This window comes from Haliotis cracherodii, unplaced genomic scaffold, assembly GCF_022045235.1.
Source record: "Haliotis cracherodii isolate W230 unplaced genomic scaffold, xgHalCrac1.p SCAF_14, whole genome shotgun sequence".
NCBI classification, from domain to species: Eukaryota; Metazoa; Mollusca; class Gastropoda; order Lepetellida; family Haliotidae; genus Haliotis; species Haliotis cracherodii.
This window is the reverse complement of record NW_027266269.1, coordinates 7232014-7250222: the sequence shown is the minus strand read 5'-3', so window position 1 is coordinate 7250222 and position 18209 is coordinate 7232014. Positions and strand designations below refer to the sequence as shown.

General features: G+C 39.2%; 2 protein-coding genes across 2 annotated transcripts in view; both read left to right on the top strand.

Annotated features, from left to right (window-relative positions):
* The window catches only part of LOC139460991 (NAD(P)H-hydrate epimerase-like), a 276986-nt gene that overhangs the window by 20653 nt on the left and 238124 nt on the right, over positions 1–18209 (top strand). The gene's annotated exons all lie outside the window — the stretch shown is intronic.
* LOC139460486 (uncharacterized) lies at positions 13749–15207 on the top strand. Its single transcript, XM_071241966.1, has 4 exons — positions 13749–13885; positions 14179–14405; positions 14582–14691; positions 14896–15207. The coding sequence occupies exons 1-4, from the start codon at positions 13749–13751 to the stop codon at positions 15205–15207; spliced, it is 786 nt and encodes a 261-aa protein (XP_071098067.1).

The following is an 18209-nucleotide window of genomic DNA, read 5'->3' as shown; positions in this document are numbered from 1 at the left end:
ACAAACCAACCAACCAACAAACAAACCAACCGGAATCCCACTGGGTAGATTTTTAGTACTCTGTCTTAAAGAAATTTGAGACTTAAATGGGAATTGAAGGGATTACCATCAATAATGTTTTTGGGAGGGAGTAGGGTCAAGCCGTTAATTGTGGGGCTGCCAGGTTAAAATATGGGGTCCCTACCTACAACAGGGGAGTCAGAGAAATTCTGAAAATAAATAGAAGAGACAGAAGAGTGTGCATGTTAAAAGTCTTCAACTGAAATAAATCAACAAGTTCCAGTACACCAATATCATGCAGCAGTGGCCTGTGTTTTAATTCATTTTAAGTTGTACCCAATGATAGCATAGTTTAACACTGTTGTGTCGAAGTTGAGTGAGTTAGTAAGCGTGTATGCTTTAACGCCGCTTTTAGCAATACTCCAGCAATATCACGGCGGGACTTCACACATTGTACCCATGTCGGGAATCAAACCTGGATCTTTAGCGTGACGAGCGAACGCTTTAACCACTTCGCTACCCGACTGCCCGTGTGTCGAAGTTGAAAGACCTACGTAAATATTTTGCATTATCAGAGGTTCGACACAACCGAAAATGATCGAACCATTCCATGTCGCTTAAGATATTGTGTTTGTGCGAAAAATGGGCATCCACTGACAATGTGTTGGACTGTCTCATTAAATTCATTACATAATCTCAGTTCATATTTACATTTTGATGCAAAATCATACATTGATGGTTTTGAGTGGGAAGTGACTTGTCCTGAGCAGCGAACAGAAAGCCTTCTGTTTCACTTTTCAGGCCAGCCGACTTCATCCAAGTGAAGGACTCTGCAGGGTTGCTGATCTTCTCAACATACTGCACATAAACTCGATGCAGTGGTCGTTTAGATAGCCTTTCCTTGCTCTCCTGAGTCTGGGCCGATTTTGATATGGCACTTCACTTGGTTGACACTCATTTCTGTACCGTCCAGCAGTCAGAACCATCAACAAAGTCAACACGGACATTGAGATTATGTCCCACACCCTTGGCTCGTTTTAGAAAACTGTGGAATGCCTTGTTTTCATCACAAGTCTTGCCATGCTTCATAAGAGGATCATCAGACAAATAAATGTGAGCAAAAGTGCACAATTCAATTCTATCATGAAGAGCGTCCACATTAATCAAACCCCGTCCTCCATCATAATTGGTAAAAATAAGCGATTGAGGGAAGAGCGAGGGGGGTGGGATCTATTGTCGGACATGATTCCTCGTGTGAGGGTGTCAATACTCTGAAATTCTTCTTCTTCTTCTTCTTCTTCTTCTTCTTCTTCTTCTTCTTCTTCTTATTATTATTATTATTATAAAAGGCAATTGGTCAAATATGTCAGTGGACTCATGAATGTCAAGAAAAATCCACATTTTTCATATTTGTTTTCGAAATCAGGTAAAAAAATCAGTCTGGTGAATCTTAAATACAAGGAGTCAAATTGGTCAGTCGTCATTGGGGATTGAAAGAAACTTCATCAATAATAAATAAGTAGACGGATGGTTCATTAAACCACTCATTTGGTACTGGATAAATACTCCCTAAAACTCATGACACGGCCCCCAATACTATGCAACCCTGTCAATCTGTGAGATTCAAAGGTGGTCAATTGGCAATCACATAGCGTATTCCACACCACTAGCTGACCACAACTAACTTACAGGATATCACGGGGACCTCAAGTGAACATATTGCAATGATCTTGCCCCGCTGTTTGTCTGACTCCGAGATTGGCCTCTCGTTAAGCCCAAGACGCTATGATTAAAAGCCTTGGCCGATGACATATGATCAGACACCGGCAGTTTTTTTCAGAAATCTTTTGAAAGTAGGTGACATTACGCTCAGGCTCCTCACCTTCTGAAGTGGCATCAGTTGAATGTTGTCGGGGAAGTGGTATATTTATGACAATTATTGCCTATGCTGACTTGCAGACTTCAAGACTGTCTGTTTCTTTGGTGGGAATTAGCCAAATATGTTTTTCTGCTATTCTCACATGGTTTTTGCAAAGGCTAAAACAATTATGGATCTTTGCAGTGTTTCAAGGAATTGGCAGAAAGAAAAGTAGTAACAAATATCATTTTGTCAGGGATGAATGAGCTTAGACCATGACTCATTCGTCTTTGACTTTATATTAACTTACTTAATTGTTAAGGGGCGGTCGGGTACCCTAGTGGTTAAAGCGTTTGCTCGTCACGCCGAAGACCCAGGTTCGATTCCCGACATGGGTACAATGTGTGAAGCCCATTTCTGGTGTCCCCCGCCATGATATTGCTGGATTATTGCTCAAAGCGGTGTAAAACCAAACTCACTCACTCACTGAATTGTTGGTTAGACACCACTTAGCAATGATAGAACTTTTTTCTTTTTTTAAAAATTTATCTTGATGATGCAACAATTTCACATCTTCCTGAGGCAAGGGTGTTAACTGACTGTAAAAGTCAAGTTTCCACCCTTGCCGAACTAGTTTTGAATTATGGAATAATATTGTTTGGATTAGCAGGTCTATGCATAGTCCAATCCAAATCGCGTAACGACATCGATTCTGGTTCGTAAGCTGCTGTGCAGATTTTGGTCAATTACAGGATTTGCAAAGCATGTGTACCATTTCACTTGTATTTTCAGATATTTTCCAAATCTTTTCATGTGTTTAATCAAGGTGCTCACCTAGTTTGATGCACTTTGATGTAAGACACGTTTTATAACAGTATAGATTTTGATCATCGATCAGATTGTCTTGACTGGGTGCCGCCATTTTGTTTGAAGCAAATGCAAGTGATATGAGAGGTGGAATCTGATTGGTCAGTAGGAGGGACATTGAAGGGACATAACTCATAATATCCACTCTTTGAGCTGTGATCAAGTCTAGAAATACCAGCCTAGTTCAACAAGGGTGGATTCTGGATTTTTACAGTCAGTTAGCTCCCTTGCTTCTGGGATATGCGGACCGCCTCCGTGGTCTAGCGGTAGAGCGTCCGCCTGGAAAGCAGAAGGTCCGGGGTTCGATCACCAGTCACGTCATACAAAAAGACGTTAAAAGATGGTACTTGTTGTTACCCTGTCTGGTGCTCGGCATTAAGGGGCTAAAACAAGGACTGGTCGGCTCGGAGTCAGTATACTGTGTCTGAGTGGGGTATTCATGTTAAACTGCGGCATGATATCTCAGTGTGCTAGCACTATAAATTGGCATCAGTCCGGACTAGAACAAGCAGCCACACACACACACACACACACACACACACACACACGTGCATGCATGTCGCTATATAAGTGCAATAATCTTGGACGTCGCGTTAAACCCCATTTCACCTCACCTCACCTCACCTCACCTCTGGGATATGCAATTCATGAAAACCGTGTCACAGCAGGATTCGAATCAGTGAAGTCCACACCGAAGGCTGTCATTGAAGAAATCTTGGAGAATTCCCAATGACATATTTGTTGATCGCAAGACAAATAGTTATTCCATTTATGAAGGGGTATAATTGTGATTTAGTCGGTATGTTATTGTGTACATTAAACGTACGTGTCTTTTGGTAACCTTTTGTTAGAATTACTCCTTTCTTGATCTGGGCGGTGGGGTAGCCTAGTGGTTAAAGCGTTTGCCTGTCATGCTGTTGGCTTGGGTTCGATTCCCCACATGGTTGCAATATGTGAAGCCCAATTTTGGTGTCCCCTGTTGTGCTAAATATTGCTAAAAGCGGCGAAAAAACAGACTCATTCACTCATTTCTTGACCAGGGCTGTGATTGCTCAAAACAGACACCTCAAACTTCGCAAATAATATTTATATTTATGTGATTGATAAATGTGGTCGAGTTGGTCCACTATGAATTGTGTAATTGCCATGGGACGTGCATGAATAACCAGTCACGAAAAAGGAACATGTGCTAAGGGCCTAGGAAACACATTTCATGTGCTTCACACACGAGTGACTCACACTGTTCTCGAATATCTTTTTAAATACGGTAATCAGACAATGTTGTTTAAACATTTTAGGTGCTAGGCTTCTTTGAATGAATGTAAGCCTTGGTTTAAATAGGTATACCAATGATAGATCCAAATTGCTTAGATTGATGCTCATGATATCAACCACTGGATTGTCTGGTCCAGACTTGTATATTTACAGACAACTGTCATATAGCTGGAATACTGCTGAGTGCGGCATTAAACAACAAACAAACATTAGAGATTCAGATGTTTAATCATTGAAATGGTCAGTTAAACGATTAAATATTAGTTCCTCCTGGTCTAACCTATACTAAATTTCCAAAGTCAACAAAATATATATTTATTATTTTGTTGATTTATAACGCTTTAAATAAGGAAATTGATAAAAATGCTGTTTGTTTGGCAAATTATAAAGCATTGTTGAAATTGATGTTTATTTTCATCAACTAGTTCCAAGTTATCAGGCTGAAAACGTTAGGATATCAGTTGTGACAGTAACTTTTAAGTGGCTGTCTTTGTTGAGTACATGTCCAGGTGAGCTACAGTGCCTATGTTTTTATTCTTTTGTGATGCGATGACCAAGAACAATATTTTGATCATGTCACCTATCGCCCATCAAACATGACCCAAGTTTGTGTCAATACATCAGAGAAATACGTCGGATGGGAGCACAGAATCTCAATTTTCTGAATCACCGCTTCTGGAAATTAACTGTGGACAGACAATGTCTAAAAACAGGTGTTCATTTCCTTGCTTCATTATGGTAAATCCTTCCACGGCTTTCGGTATGTGAGGATTACTTGTCTGTGTGGGATAGCAGGGGATCAAGGGACAGATTGAAGCTCTCAACGGGTCTATTTAAACCAAATATGCTTCGTTTGTTGTGAATAATCACATTTGTGCGTGACATTCTAGGGGTTGGAGATTTTGAGAGGCAAGTTTGTGGCTAGATCGCCGGAAGCTGTGACATTAGGGTTCGCTGTTTCTTGAGTTTATAGCTAGATCACTAGAAGCTGTGACATTTTGAGGGTTGGAGATTTTGAGGGGCAGGTTTGTGGCTAGATCGCCAGAAGCTGTGACATTTTGAGGGTTGGAGATTTTGAGGGGCAGGTTTGTGGCTAGATCACCAGAAGCTGTGACATTTTGAGGGTTGGAGATTTTGAGGGGCAAGTTTGTAACTAGATCACTAGAAGCTGTGACATTCTGAGGGTTGGAGATTTTGAGGGGCAGGTTTGTGGCTAGATCGCCAGAAGCTGTGACATTTTGAGGGTTGGAGATTTTGAGGGGCAAGTTTGTAACTAGATCACTGGAAGCTGTGACATTTTGAGGGTTGGAGATTTTGAGGGGCAAGTTTGTAACTAGATCACCAGAAGCTGTGACATTTTGAGGGTTGGAGATTTTGAGGGGCAAGTTTGTAGCTAGATCACCAGAAGCTGTGACATTAGGATTGGCTGTTTCTTGAGTTTATAGCTGGATCACTAGAAGCTGTGACATTCTGAGGGTTGGAGATTTTGAGGGGCAGGTTTGTGGCTAGATCGCCAGAAGCTGTGACATTTTGAGGGTTGGAGATTTTGAGGGGCAGGTTTGTGGCTAGATCGCCAGAAGCTGTGACATTTTGAGGGTTGGAGATTTTGAGGGGCAGGTTTGTGGCTAGATCACCAGAAGCTGTGACATTTTGAGGGTTGGAGATTTTGAGGGGCAGGTTTGTGGCTAGATCGCCAGAAGCTGTGACATTCTGAGGGTTGGAAATTTTGAGGGGCAAGTTTGTAGCTAGATCACCAGAAGCTGTGACATTTTGAGGGTTGGAGATTTTGAGGGGCAAGTTTGTAGCTAGATAACAAGAAGCTGTGACATTTTGAGGGTTGGAGATTTTGAGGGGCAATTCTGAGGGTTGGCTGTTCTGAAAGTTTATGGCTTGATCACTGGAAGCTGTGACACGTTAAACCTCATTTCATCTCACCAGAGCTCCAGATAAGCTGTGTATCTCCGTAAAATATGCATCAGAAATGCGGAAATATGCAGTAAAATAAAATCCAAGTGTATCAAATACGCAATGAACATTACAGATACACTACAAAAATAAAACTTGTGCGTATCATCAAAATATTGTGAAGTAACCCTGCGTATTCGATTAGCAAATCAGCAACTTATTTTGAAATTATAAACGGGCATTCCGTCAACCTTGCCAAACTCCACGATGACAGTTACATCATGATCATTTGCCATCACACTTTCTTGTGGAAGTGGTTTTTTTAGTCCTTTAAAGCTCTCAAACCGACGCGACACCAGTTTGCAGGGACTAGATGAATAGTGTTTTTAAATATTTAACTTAAACACCCACATGTGTAAAAGCTAGTGGGTTACAGAAATTTGAATACCCAGATAGAATTACTGATACCCAATGATTTTAAAATGCATGGGTAAAATACCCACAACACCAAAAGCTTATCTAGAGCTCTGCCTCACCTCACCTCACCTCACCTCACCTCACCTCACCTCACACCACCTCACCCCACCCCACCTCACCTCGGCTCACCCCACCTCACCTCACCTCACCCCACCTCACCTTGGCTCACCCCACCTCACCCCACCTCACCTCGGCTCACCCCACCTCACCTTGGCTCACCCCACCTCACCTTGGCTCACCCCACCTCACCTCACCTCACCTTGGCTCACCTAACCTCACCCCACCTCACCTTGGCTCACCCCACCTCACCCCACCTCACCTTGGCTCACCCCACCTCACCTCACCTCACCTTGGCTCACCTCACCTCACCCCACCTCACCTTGGCTCACCCCACCTCACCCCACCTCACCTCGGCTCACCCCACCTCACCTTGGCTCACCTCACCTCACCCCACCTCACCTTGGCTCACCCCACCTCACCTTGGCTCACCCCACCTCACCTCACATCACCCCACCTCACCTCGGCTCACCCCACCTCACCTTGGCTCACCTCACCTCACCCCACCTCACCTTGGCTCACCCCACCTCACCTTGGCTCACCCCACCTCACCTCACATCACCCCACCTCACCTCGGCTCACCCCACCTCACCTCACCTCGCCTCACCTTCATATTATTGAGTTGAGTGCCTGTCAGGGGCACTAAGTTTGGAATCTCTGGAAAAGTGGCGTCAAGCATAGTGTTCTTCAAGGAGAATAAAAACCGATTATGCAGTCAATTGGTATCTGTTTTCATATTTGTTGCATAGATTATCAATAATACCATGCAGTATCAGGATTATCTACTGTATATGTTCGCAATAAACCAAATTTTGAAGACCAGAAAAAACATTCTGTAGAAAGGGGTCGGCTTATCCACGGGATACACTTTCATGATAGTATTTTTCAGATCGTGATCTGTCAGAAACATCGCCTGAATGACGGTCCGATAGATTACAACTTCCCGAAAGTTTGGAAGTTGCCACGACTAGAGCCATTATTGTTATAAATGATCAATAAAGTTATTATTGTGCCCCTATGTTGTCATTATTAAAATGTTTTATGTTACTATTTCTGACCATAAGTTTTCAATTGAATGTTTTATCGTTCTTCATAAATTCCACGATCTTTACATATAACAATATAATCCACAGATATAATATATAATCCACAGATAATCGCCAAAAGCTATTGCGTACATTTTGCAAAGTTCATAAATTGATAGTGAACAAGTATCTACCTTTATTGAAAGAGGCAAATAAACAACTGAAATGGCGAGTTATTCCGTTCACCATTTGCGAAAACATGTGATCAACTGTTTCCTGTGATGTGACGAACGGTGAACACTGTGATTGCTTCCTATTGTTTAAGGGGCGGTCGGGTAGCCTAGTGGTTAAAGCGATTGCTCGTCACGCCGAAGACCTGGGTTCGATTCCCGACATGGGTACAATGTGTGAAGCCCATTTCTGGTGTCCCTCGCCGTGATATTGCTGGAATATTGTTAAAAGCGGCGTAAAACCATACTCATTCACTCACTCACTCCTATTGTTTAAAAAGCAACACGGTACACAAGGAAATGAGCATTGATAATAACGGGGCCGACTGGTATTGGTATGTTGTTTACACAAACACTTTCAAGTTTTAATATTAATTATTTATTAAATATTAAATATTTGATAATATTTCACCATGTCAATGATGTATCGCCCATGCATCGCAGCAATCCTTGGATCTGTTGTTCCATCATTAGTTTATGTTCGTGTTTCGCTATCTAAAATCTTAAATTTGAACTTTGTTGTCTTGGAGTGAATATTGAATCAGTAGATTGAGAATAAAAAAGTCAAATTTCCTTTTTGCGTTTTTAAATGTCAATCATTTTAAAACATTTTCTGGGAAAAAATATATTTCTGAGCAGGAGAATAATTCTCTTATACCCCGCCACAAAGGAAACAGGCTGCATGTGGATTTCTGAGCACTATGAAGAAAAAAGCTGCTGTTGCTTACGAGAATACAGCTCAGAATAATGTACTTCCGGACAACAGTATTTTGATATAAAAGCTTAACCTTCACGTCTCAACAAATGTCTGTTAACATCGGCTGACATTGTGTGTTTGATCAGTAAAGATTAATCAATCCTGGACGAAAACCGATATTGGCGCCATTGTCTCTCCGAGTGTTCTAGAAGGCCTGCTGTCGGACAGGGTGCCATTTACAGATACTTATTTCTAAAAGACCGAACGCAGACAATTAAGTATTGATAACATTGTCTATTACCTGATGTAAGTAGCCGACGCTCTCATCAGCTTTGACACTGATGAACATCCTTGTACGTAATTATTGACAATGTGATTAGTCGTACGACATTATGTTTGTTTGACATATGTGATCACGTAGGTCATGACACATGCTGTTGCAGTGCTAACAAGGTTTTGTTTTCTTAAAAGAATTCTATTTTGAATTTTTGTCTGATGTACATGATCACAAGGGGTCGTTCAAATACTGTCTTGATGAAAGAGTCGTGTTTTGCGTCTTTATCGAGACTCTGTATTTTTTATTTTTGACTTTATGTTTGAATGATATCATCACAAGTTTGTTGATGCTGTTACTATGGTGATAAAAGCTAGTTTGTTAATAATAGATGATATTTTCCAAGAGACTGATTTTATATTTCATATTTTCTTTTTTTATATTTTATTAATACTGGATTTCTTGAGAATTGTTGTCTTAAATTATTTGTCTGAGATACGTATATTTTAAGAATGGTCATGTCTGCAGATTTTTTCATGCAATTACCATGGCATAAGTACCAACTTTCCTAAATTTGCAACTAAAATATGAAAATACAGTTTCTTTCTTAATTCAAATGAATAATATGCCATTCTACCCCAAAAAAATCACAAGAACTAAATTTTCACAGATGCCGGTAAAGGATGTGCATGAAGAAGCCTTACACCGTCTGCTACGAACATGTTGTTTTCGACTGGTATGAAGTCTATTTATAGTGGTCCAATTGAGACACTCCACTCATATTTTTGGAAAATATAGTTATACCAAGGTTCCGTCCGTCCGCCCGCCCGTCTGTCCGCCCGTCCGTCCGTCCGCCCGTCTGAAAACTTTTTTTTTCTGCGCGATTTCTCTTTAACTATTCAGTGGATTTATCTCAAACTTAGTACATATAATCTGTGTCATATGGAGGGGTGCAGTCAAAAGAAAAAAATTGTTTTTATTAATTTTCCATTTTTTTATGAATTTTTCAAACCCTAACGTCCGTCCGAAAACTTTGTCCGCTCTATTTCTCTTAAACTATTCAGTGGATTCATCTCAATTTAGTACATATAATCTGTGTCATATGGAGGGGTGCAGTCAAAAGAAAAAAATTGTTTTTATTAATTTTCCATTTTTTTATGAATATTTCAAACCCTAACGTCCCTCAGAAAGCTTTGTCCGCGCGATTTCTCTTAAACTATTCAGTGGATTCATCTCAAACTTAGTACATATAATCTGTGTCATATGGAGGGGGGCAGGCAAAAGAAAATTATTTTTTTTATTAATTTTCCATTTTTTTATTAATTTTTCAAACCCTAACCCTATCCTCGCTATTTAATTTGAAACTACTGACACACTAGGTGGGTCGGGGGTATAAGTGAGCCATGCTCACTTTTTTTTCTTGTTTATTATTTATTTGTGTGGTAGTTGCTGCTCTCCATATGATGATCAGGATGTTATACGTTTTTTTACAAGTTGTGCTGGCGAGCCATGATAATACATTGTGAGATGGTCGTATGCATAGTTGAAATCTCGAACACTCCAGTTGTGTGAGTATGGATTTGGAATATACCATATTCGACATAATAAGCGCCCCGCTCAAATCAGCGCCAACGGCGATATTTGCTAATATATTCGCTAGTGAACAATCCCAATTAGCACCCCTTCCGGTTGATCAATGTACACAAGACTTATTTATTCGCATATAATACGCACTCGTGTGTTATATGCACCTTAATAATGGGCAATTAAATTATGGAAATATAGATCTGTCGTACATAAACATTTCAGGCTGTCAGCATAAACCACAAAATTTATCTCTCAACTCTTTTTTTTCACCAAAATAATATTCTAATAAGGGCCCCCTATTTCTAATTTTAAGAGCGCCCTGGGTGCTTATTACGTCGAATACGGTACTCTGATGAGTATGCGGTGACGAGCCATTAGAATATGTAATAAGGTGTCGATGCCTGTGTATATTATATACGTTGGAAGCATCGAGTTTATATTCATGTAAATTGATGTGTTGATGGTCATGATGCTGGTGATGTTCGTGATGTGGATGATGATGATGATGATGTGGATATGTGTTGAAAGATAAACTGCGGTCAGTCACTGCACCGTACAGCATCCCATTGTGTTTTGTTGTGTTTTGTTTGTTGTGTTTTGTTTGTTGTGTTTGGTTGTGTTTTGTTTGTTGTGTTAAGGGGGAGAAGGAGGAGAACATTGACAGACGGCTGTACTGTCGCAATTCATTTCATCAGGCTTGGATGTCCCGATCCCAACATTAACGCGAGGGTGAATTAAATGTGTAAAATGCGAGTGTGAATAGTCTTTGAGTTAACTTCGCATTTATGGCTCCAAAATGACTATCAACAATAAGACGGCCTCACTGCACACTTTGGATAGCAGAAATATCAACTTGAATATATGCATGGCTTGTTGAGCAGCAGTTGTAACAAGTATATAACAATGTCATTAAAAGAATAGGAATTCTCCCATAACAGGGCTTGATCTCCAATCGCCAGCAGTGGTTTATTCGTAGTGGTTTATTTTTATTTACGCAATCTGATTGGCTGGCTGAGAGTGGAGAGCTGTGTCATCGTGTTTTGATTGGCTGTCTAAAAATAAATTCCGGCACTATTTTCGAATCGGGGATTCCCGAGGTCGTCTGGTGCAGGAAATACTCAGCTGTCAAAACATTAGGCCCCACCGTAGTGACGATGTTTCAATCACCGAAAGTTGGTGATCAAGTGAAAATTTGTGGAGGAGGAAGGGGTGTGATATGCGGAGATGTATCTGAGAATTTCGGCTTCCCGATGTACGAGATTAAGTCGCAGAATGGGAAGACGGTGACCGAAGCAAGATACCGCTTCGATATTACGGGACCAGGTGAGCCATTCCGGTAGATTCTTCACTGGGCGTTTTCAATGATAATAAAACAGCTAATGAAATACTTAATTAATTTATGTAAAAATACTAATAAACTACCATATTGCTTTTGGTATTTTAAAAAATTAACCATCAAACACATAAGCAATGTCACGTTATAAACGAAGTGTTGATATGGAGCCGATCGATCGTTTGTGTAACCCAGCGTCCAAAGCATATTTCATAGTTATTTGACAATAATAGAGACATAAACTTCATATTTCAAGAAAATAAAGACTCAAATAATTTGTATCTAACGCAATACTTCATTTTCATGAAGGAAACGATCATACTTTGCCGGACCGTACAGCGCACGACCAGGGTGTACTGCAACCACAGCAGTTGTCTCCCCTTACAACAGGTAGAGTTTATCCAGATCAATATAATTCATCTATTTGGGCCTATATTTATTTGGGGTTTTTTTTACCTTGAAGACTTCAATAATTGAAACATACAATTTCAGGAAAATTATGAAGCTCATTTCTTTAATAAAAAAACAACAACATTACCACATTTAAACTTGAATGTATTAAGTTATAAGTACCTTGATCTCTGAAAACTCAAGAAAGTAATATATGTATTTATATTTTTTCTTAACTATTTTGATTTCTTATAGGTAGCAGTGAAAAAATAATTTCATACTATTATTTTAGGTAGAAACTCACGAGCGAAAGAAAGGAATGGGTCAAAGAAAAGATCAAGAGAGAGTTCTCCATTCAGAGGTAAAATTATGATATAATTTTTTTTTGGAAATTCTGAAAAATTTGTTTTTTTGGTTGGGTTCGAGGCTTGCCGAGAACTTAGCCATAGGAACGAGGCTTGCCGAGTACCTAACCATGACTTACCACAAGTATAAATATATACAATAAAATATACACACATAAATCGATGAATAACTGTTATTAAATCTCATGTTGTTTATTTGTAGATGTTAGACTAGATGGTTCAGATGATGAGTTTGATGAAGAGTTCAACAACTGGATGTCATGTAGCCAGGAGGAAATTCAGCAATTCATCAAGGCACAAGAAAATAAGAACACCGCCAAGAAAACTAATTCAAACATGACAACACTTGCCAAGTGGTTAGAGAAAAATAGAGGTGAAACAAGACCCCTTCAATCCATCCCTCCACACAGACTTAACAGTCACCTTTGCAAGTTTTTTATGGATGCCAGGAAAAGTAACGGTGAAAACTATGAACCATCATCCCTTAAAGGTAAAATTACGCACTTTAGAAACATTATTAAAGTAATATCCAATATTACAAAAACATGGGCCTCAGATTGGCAACTTTTCACTATTACATTCACAGATGTTAACAAACATGATAAAGAAATTGAAGTTTAATATTTTGGTAAACATCCACATCATTCACTTACTGTCATTCTGATAGCAATGTATAGTATATATTCCAAAATTAGGAACAATCTGATTACAGTTAGTTTAATAGATGACACATAATATTTGAACATCTTAAATTTCAAAGTAATTATACAAATCTAAATTTAAATATATTGTTATGATGATTTTAATTTTGGTTTATTCTACATTAGGATAATACACTTAATATCAAATTATTATTTAGAACAGTCTGCTTATTACTAAAAGTATGAAGCATGCTTATCTTCAAGTTCTTAAAGACATTTTACTTACAGGAATGTTATCATCATTTAACCGACATCTGAGGGAACACAATTACGCCTACTGTCTCATTAGGAGCGAGGAGTTCTCCCAGCTTAATATGGTCATTGCTTCCAAACAAATGGAACTGAAAAGAAGTGGGAGAGGAAACAGACCTCGTAAAGCGGATTGCCTCACAGAGGATGAAGTTGACAGGCTTTACTCATCAGGTAAATCCATGTTATGATAAATTTATTCAGCTCTTAACATCCAAATATTCTGTGACAATTAGTTCTTTAGCTATGAAAAAACATATGAAAACAGCTAAAACTTTTGTAACGAGCGAAGTGGTGCTCTTCACATGTATGTTATAAAAGGTCTGTAGGTAATGTATAATTGGCAGGTGTTCTCTTTACTGATATAAAGTCTCCCTCTCTCTTCAGGTCAACTGGGATCACACACACCGGAGGCGCTCCTGCACACTGTATGGTTTAACAATACCATAAACTTTGGTATGAGAGGAGTGCAGGAGCACCATGATATGAAGTGGGGCGATTTGAAACTGAAGCAGGACGGTAATGGCGACGATTATGTCGCCTTCTGTGAGCGATCTACAAAAACAAGAGGTGGAGCAGATCCAAATAATATCAGGTAAGGAAAATAAATTGGTGATGATTTGTGAGTATTGTGAATATTATATAAATACAACTTAATGTGCAACAAAACCAAAATATTCAATTGTTTAAAATATACTTCAATAAAATTGATTTTAATGTAATTTGAAATCATCTTCTGGTATGTTTTATGGATGAAAGAAATGTAACTCTTATGAATTATAATGAGTGACCTTACACAAATAATTTTGTAATTAATCAGTAAAATAGATCATCAATGATGTGAAAGATACTTTCACTATTTCTATCTATCATGTGTTTGTCTTACAGACAAGTTGAGCCAAAGATGTGGGCTACCAAGGAGAACCCAGAACGTTGTCCTGTAAGGATGTTCAAAAAGTATTCAGAATTGAGGCCAACACACTACATGAAGGAAACTGATCCCTTTTATATATCAACTTGTACAGACATGAATAAGTCCAAGAAGTGGTTCAGGGGACAGCCAGTAGGGATCAACAAGTTGGGTTCCTTCATGAAATCTATGGCGAAAGCAGCAGGTAATATCTGTTGAACTATATGATCTAAATATCAATATAATAAGAGAACATGTAAATTGTTCATATCAATACATGATAATGTTTACACTACAGTGATGATAACTTGACTTAATTACTAAATGCAGATTTAATATAACAAATGTAATAAAGTTTTCGAATAAACCGTTATGATTCAGGTTTGACAGATGGAGGACCACAAGCCAAAAGGTTGACCAACCATAGTGCGAGAAAATATGTTGTCCAAAAGTTGTGTGATGCTGGTGTTCCTAGCAACCAAGTGATGCAGGTTAGGAGCTTCACTAAGTGCTAAATCAGTGAATATTCAAAGTTAAAAAATCAAATTTCAATGTTTGAAAACTTGTAAAGATCTGTGCAACTTCTTTATGTCAACGTGATACAAAGAAAATACTTATAACTAAATTTTAGGAATGAAATTGACATACCCCATATCTCATAAAAATGTATTATTTATTAAGCTTATTGATTGCAGATATCTGGCCACAAGAATGTGCAAAGCCTAAATGACTACAGTTCACTGAACAGCAACCAACATAGAACCATATCTAAGATTATTGGTGGACAAGCAAAAAGACCCAAAAGCACACAAGGTCCTGTGAGCCCCATACCAGATCCTGTGAGCACCATGGTGTCCAGCCAGATGTCCAGAACAAGTTCTGAGCAGAGGGAGAGCCACACAGTCAATGTCTCCAGGGGTGTAGATCCCGTGCAGGGAATGTTCAACAATATATATGGGGGCACATACAACATCACAGTTAATTATTTTCAGAATCAACAGTATTAAAGACAATGTATTAAATGTTGTAAATATTTGATAACTGTTGAAATGATATTTTATTGTTTACATATATCCTATGTCTTTATGTTTCACACACAATAAACTATTGTGCTTGTCAAATTCATTGTTTCTTGTCATTCTCAAATGTGGGAAAATTAGACAACTCATTTAGTAACATTTTTGGTGTTGTGATGGTAAATAGTATGTTCAAAAGTCAAATATTGAATTATTCACTGTGAAATTAGTTTAAAGAGCAAAATTCGTTTACAAATATTTCAATTCTTTCATGGAGTTGAGAAGATTCACCTAGCAACAATCAGCTGATCAGTTGCCTGAGTTGGTATTTATAGAATCTAGCCTGATAAGTTCCTTGAGCCCTTGTTTTTCGTTATCAATATTTTACAACAACAAAAATAATTTAATTTCCTCTTATTTGGGTTTATAACATTAGTTTCCAGCGGACAAATAAACGTATGACGTGTTTACATACACTCGAAGGTGGACCTATTTAGTGTTGCGCATTGGGACTGATAGTCGCGACGAGATGAATACAAATAGTTATTGGCCGGGTAGACTCTAATCCAAACCCATTTATAGATATCAAGTCACATTAATAATTCTCAAAACGTTACTCCATCATCTTTTAATAATTAACAAAGCCCGTAAAATGAATGCAAACAAGTGCCTTGCCTGTCACGGGAAGACTCCTGTGGGTTGTCGTCGCTAGAGCCTATTTACTTGATTTCGGTGCAGTTGTATTACTGGGCATATTTGAAAACGAGGCTCGGGGGAATCCCGAGTGGTTACTGAACACAGGAAATCTTCAACTACGAGCTCGATATTTTATGGCGTATTGTTATGGGAGAAAAAGGATTAACCACTGTGTTCGGTTGTTACCGAAAAATCTACACACTCGTGATTAATCTGCCACGATTAGAACTCGGCAAAGCCTCGTTCTAATCGTGGCAGATTAATCACTCGTGTGTAGATTTTTCGGTAACAACCGAACACAGTGGTTAATCCTCTATTTACACAATGGGCGTCCGGTGAGTTATCACTGCTGGGGTCAAGAGTTCTACCCACTCATGTCAAGCTTGTTGACACCTTCTCCGCATACCAATCAGTGACCTGTTGGTGGTTCAATTAACAGTTTAACTTCCTTAATGCCAGTCAACAGACTAAACATGTAAACTGTGTGTTGTTTTTAGGAAAACACTGTTTATTGTTTTTACGGAAGTGCTCTACTCAGTGCTAATAATTTTTGGCTAGGGGTCAGTCGTATTAATTTGAAGACGCATCAATTTCCAGGTTTACAGGACATCTAAGGTATCATGATTCGCTGTGCAGAGTTGTGTCCCTTGGGCATGCCAGAAACCTATGATTGTGGGTTCAAATCCCGATTATGTTTCTAGGTTTGTCAGCACCATACTCATACTCGTGGGTTTCACTGAAGTGGTAAATGTCTGAGACCTGCATCACTTCGGGCTTTCCTCCCACATTAAGCTGACACGCCGTGATATAACTGGAATAATGTTAAAAGCGGCGTTAAACCCAACTCACTCACTCACACACTTGGGAAAGTTGGCAGCAATGCCACAGTGATACCAACAGTTATTTTGTTTCATTTCAGGTGATATTTTTCTTGAGACACCTTCTATATTTCTTCCTTTTTACTTTTTGTTGGAATTATACGATCATGGTGACCCTACTTGAATTTTTTTCGATTTCATATGTTCACTATTTTTTTGTCTGAAATAAAAAGATGTTATTGGAGAATTGATTTATTAATTACTTTGTCCGAAGTCTTCGATCCCCATGGCCATGGTTGAGTGTGTTCATGTTGTTACTATGGTGATGAGAAGTGTTTTGTAACATAAAAGATGATATTTCCCTAAAGACTGCTTCTTCGCCTCGATATAGCTGAATAGTGCTGATGTGATGTTAAATATCAAATTTTAACAATTTTTTTCACTCACACTTTTCTAAGGTTTTAGATGAATACCTGGACATTTTCTTTTCAAATTCTTGAGTGACTGAATGGTTCAGACAGGTATTCTCCTCAAAAGAAGTTAAGGACCACCCGATTCTTTGATATTACTATAATGAATATGTCATGCCATGCCTTTCTTTTGAGTAGAATAGCTGTCTCAATCATCCATTCACTCAAATAATAATGCAAGAAAGGTGCTAAATACAAAATTCTTTCGAATAGGCCCATATACAGCCTCAGACCTGTCCAGGCCAACAAACCTGATCTTGTCGATTTTTAGCAATACCTTTTGACACAAATGTGATTGACAAGATTGAGGAAAAACATGGCCAATATGCGGACCGCGCTTTCACAATGTCATGCTTGCATCCCAAGTACCAAGTTGTCCGACTCCCCATTGTTCTCGGTGCCTTAGGTTTGGTACCTCCCAATCTGTTGACTGACATTGGGACAGTACCCGGGTTTGCTGCCAGGAATACAGCCCTTCCTACAATCTGGGTAATGCAGAAGGCTGCAGTGTTGGGGAGTCTTCACATTCTCCGAAAAGTTCTGGGTGGGTTCGACTAGGCAGAGAAGTCCCATTCGCTGTCTGGGCTGCGTGTAGAGGGGGCATATTAGGGCCCCGAGCTGATGATGAGCCTAACCAGCCTGACTGTGCCCGGATCACCCATACCCTCTTTGCTGCATTTTATATTTTAATCTGTAAAAAATAGTAATAAAAACAAGGCATTCCACAGTTTACGTAAATGAGCCAAGGATATGGGACATAATCTCAACGGTAATATAATGGTAATGATGATGATAATGCATAGTAATAACATGCCTGATAAAAAAAGACCGCTTCCGTGGTCTAGTGGTAGAACGTTCGCCCGGAGTTCCAGGTCTGGGGTTCGATCCCCAGCCGCGTCATACCAAAAGACGTTAAAAGATGGTACTTGTTGTTACCCTGTCTGGCGCTCGGCATTAAGGGGCTAAAACAAGGACTGGTTGGCTCGGAGTCAGTATACTGTGTCTGAGT

What these genes read in the sequence shown, in the direction of transcription:
- LOC139460486 (XM_071241966.1), top strand. Translation starts at nt 13,749, where the DNA reads ATGAGAGGAGTGCAGGAGCACCATGATATGAAGTGGGGCGATTTGAAA. An exon ending in GCAGATCCAAATAATATCAG is followed by an intron (nt 13,886 to 14,178) that starts GTAAGGAAAATA and finishes TTTGTCTTACAG; the next exon opens with ACAAGTTGAGCCAAAGATGT. An exon ending in CTAGCAACCAAGTGATGCAG is followed by an intron (nt 14,692 to 14,895) that starts GTTAGGAGCTTC and finishes TATTGATTGCAG; the next exon opens with ATATCTGGCCACAAGAATGT.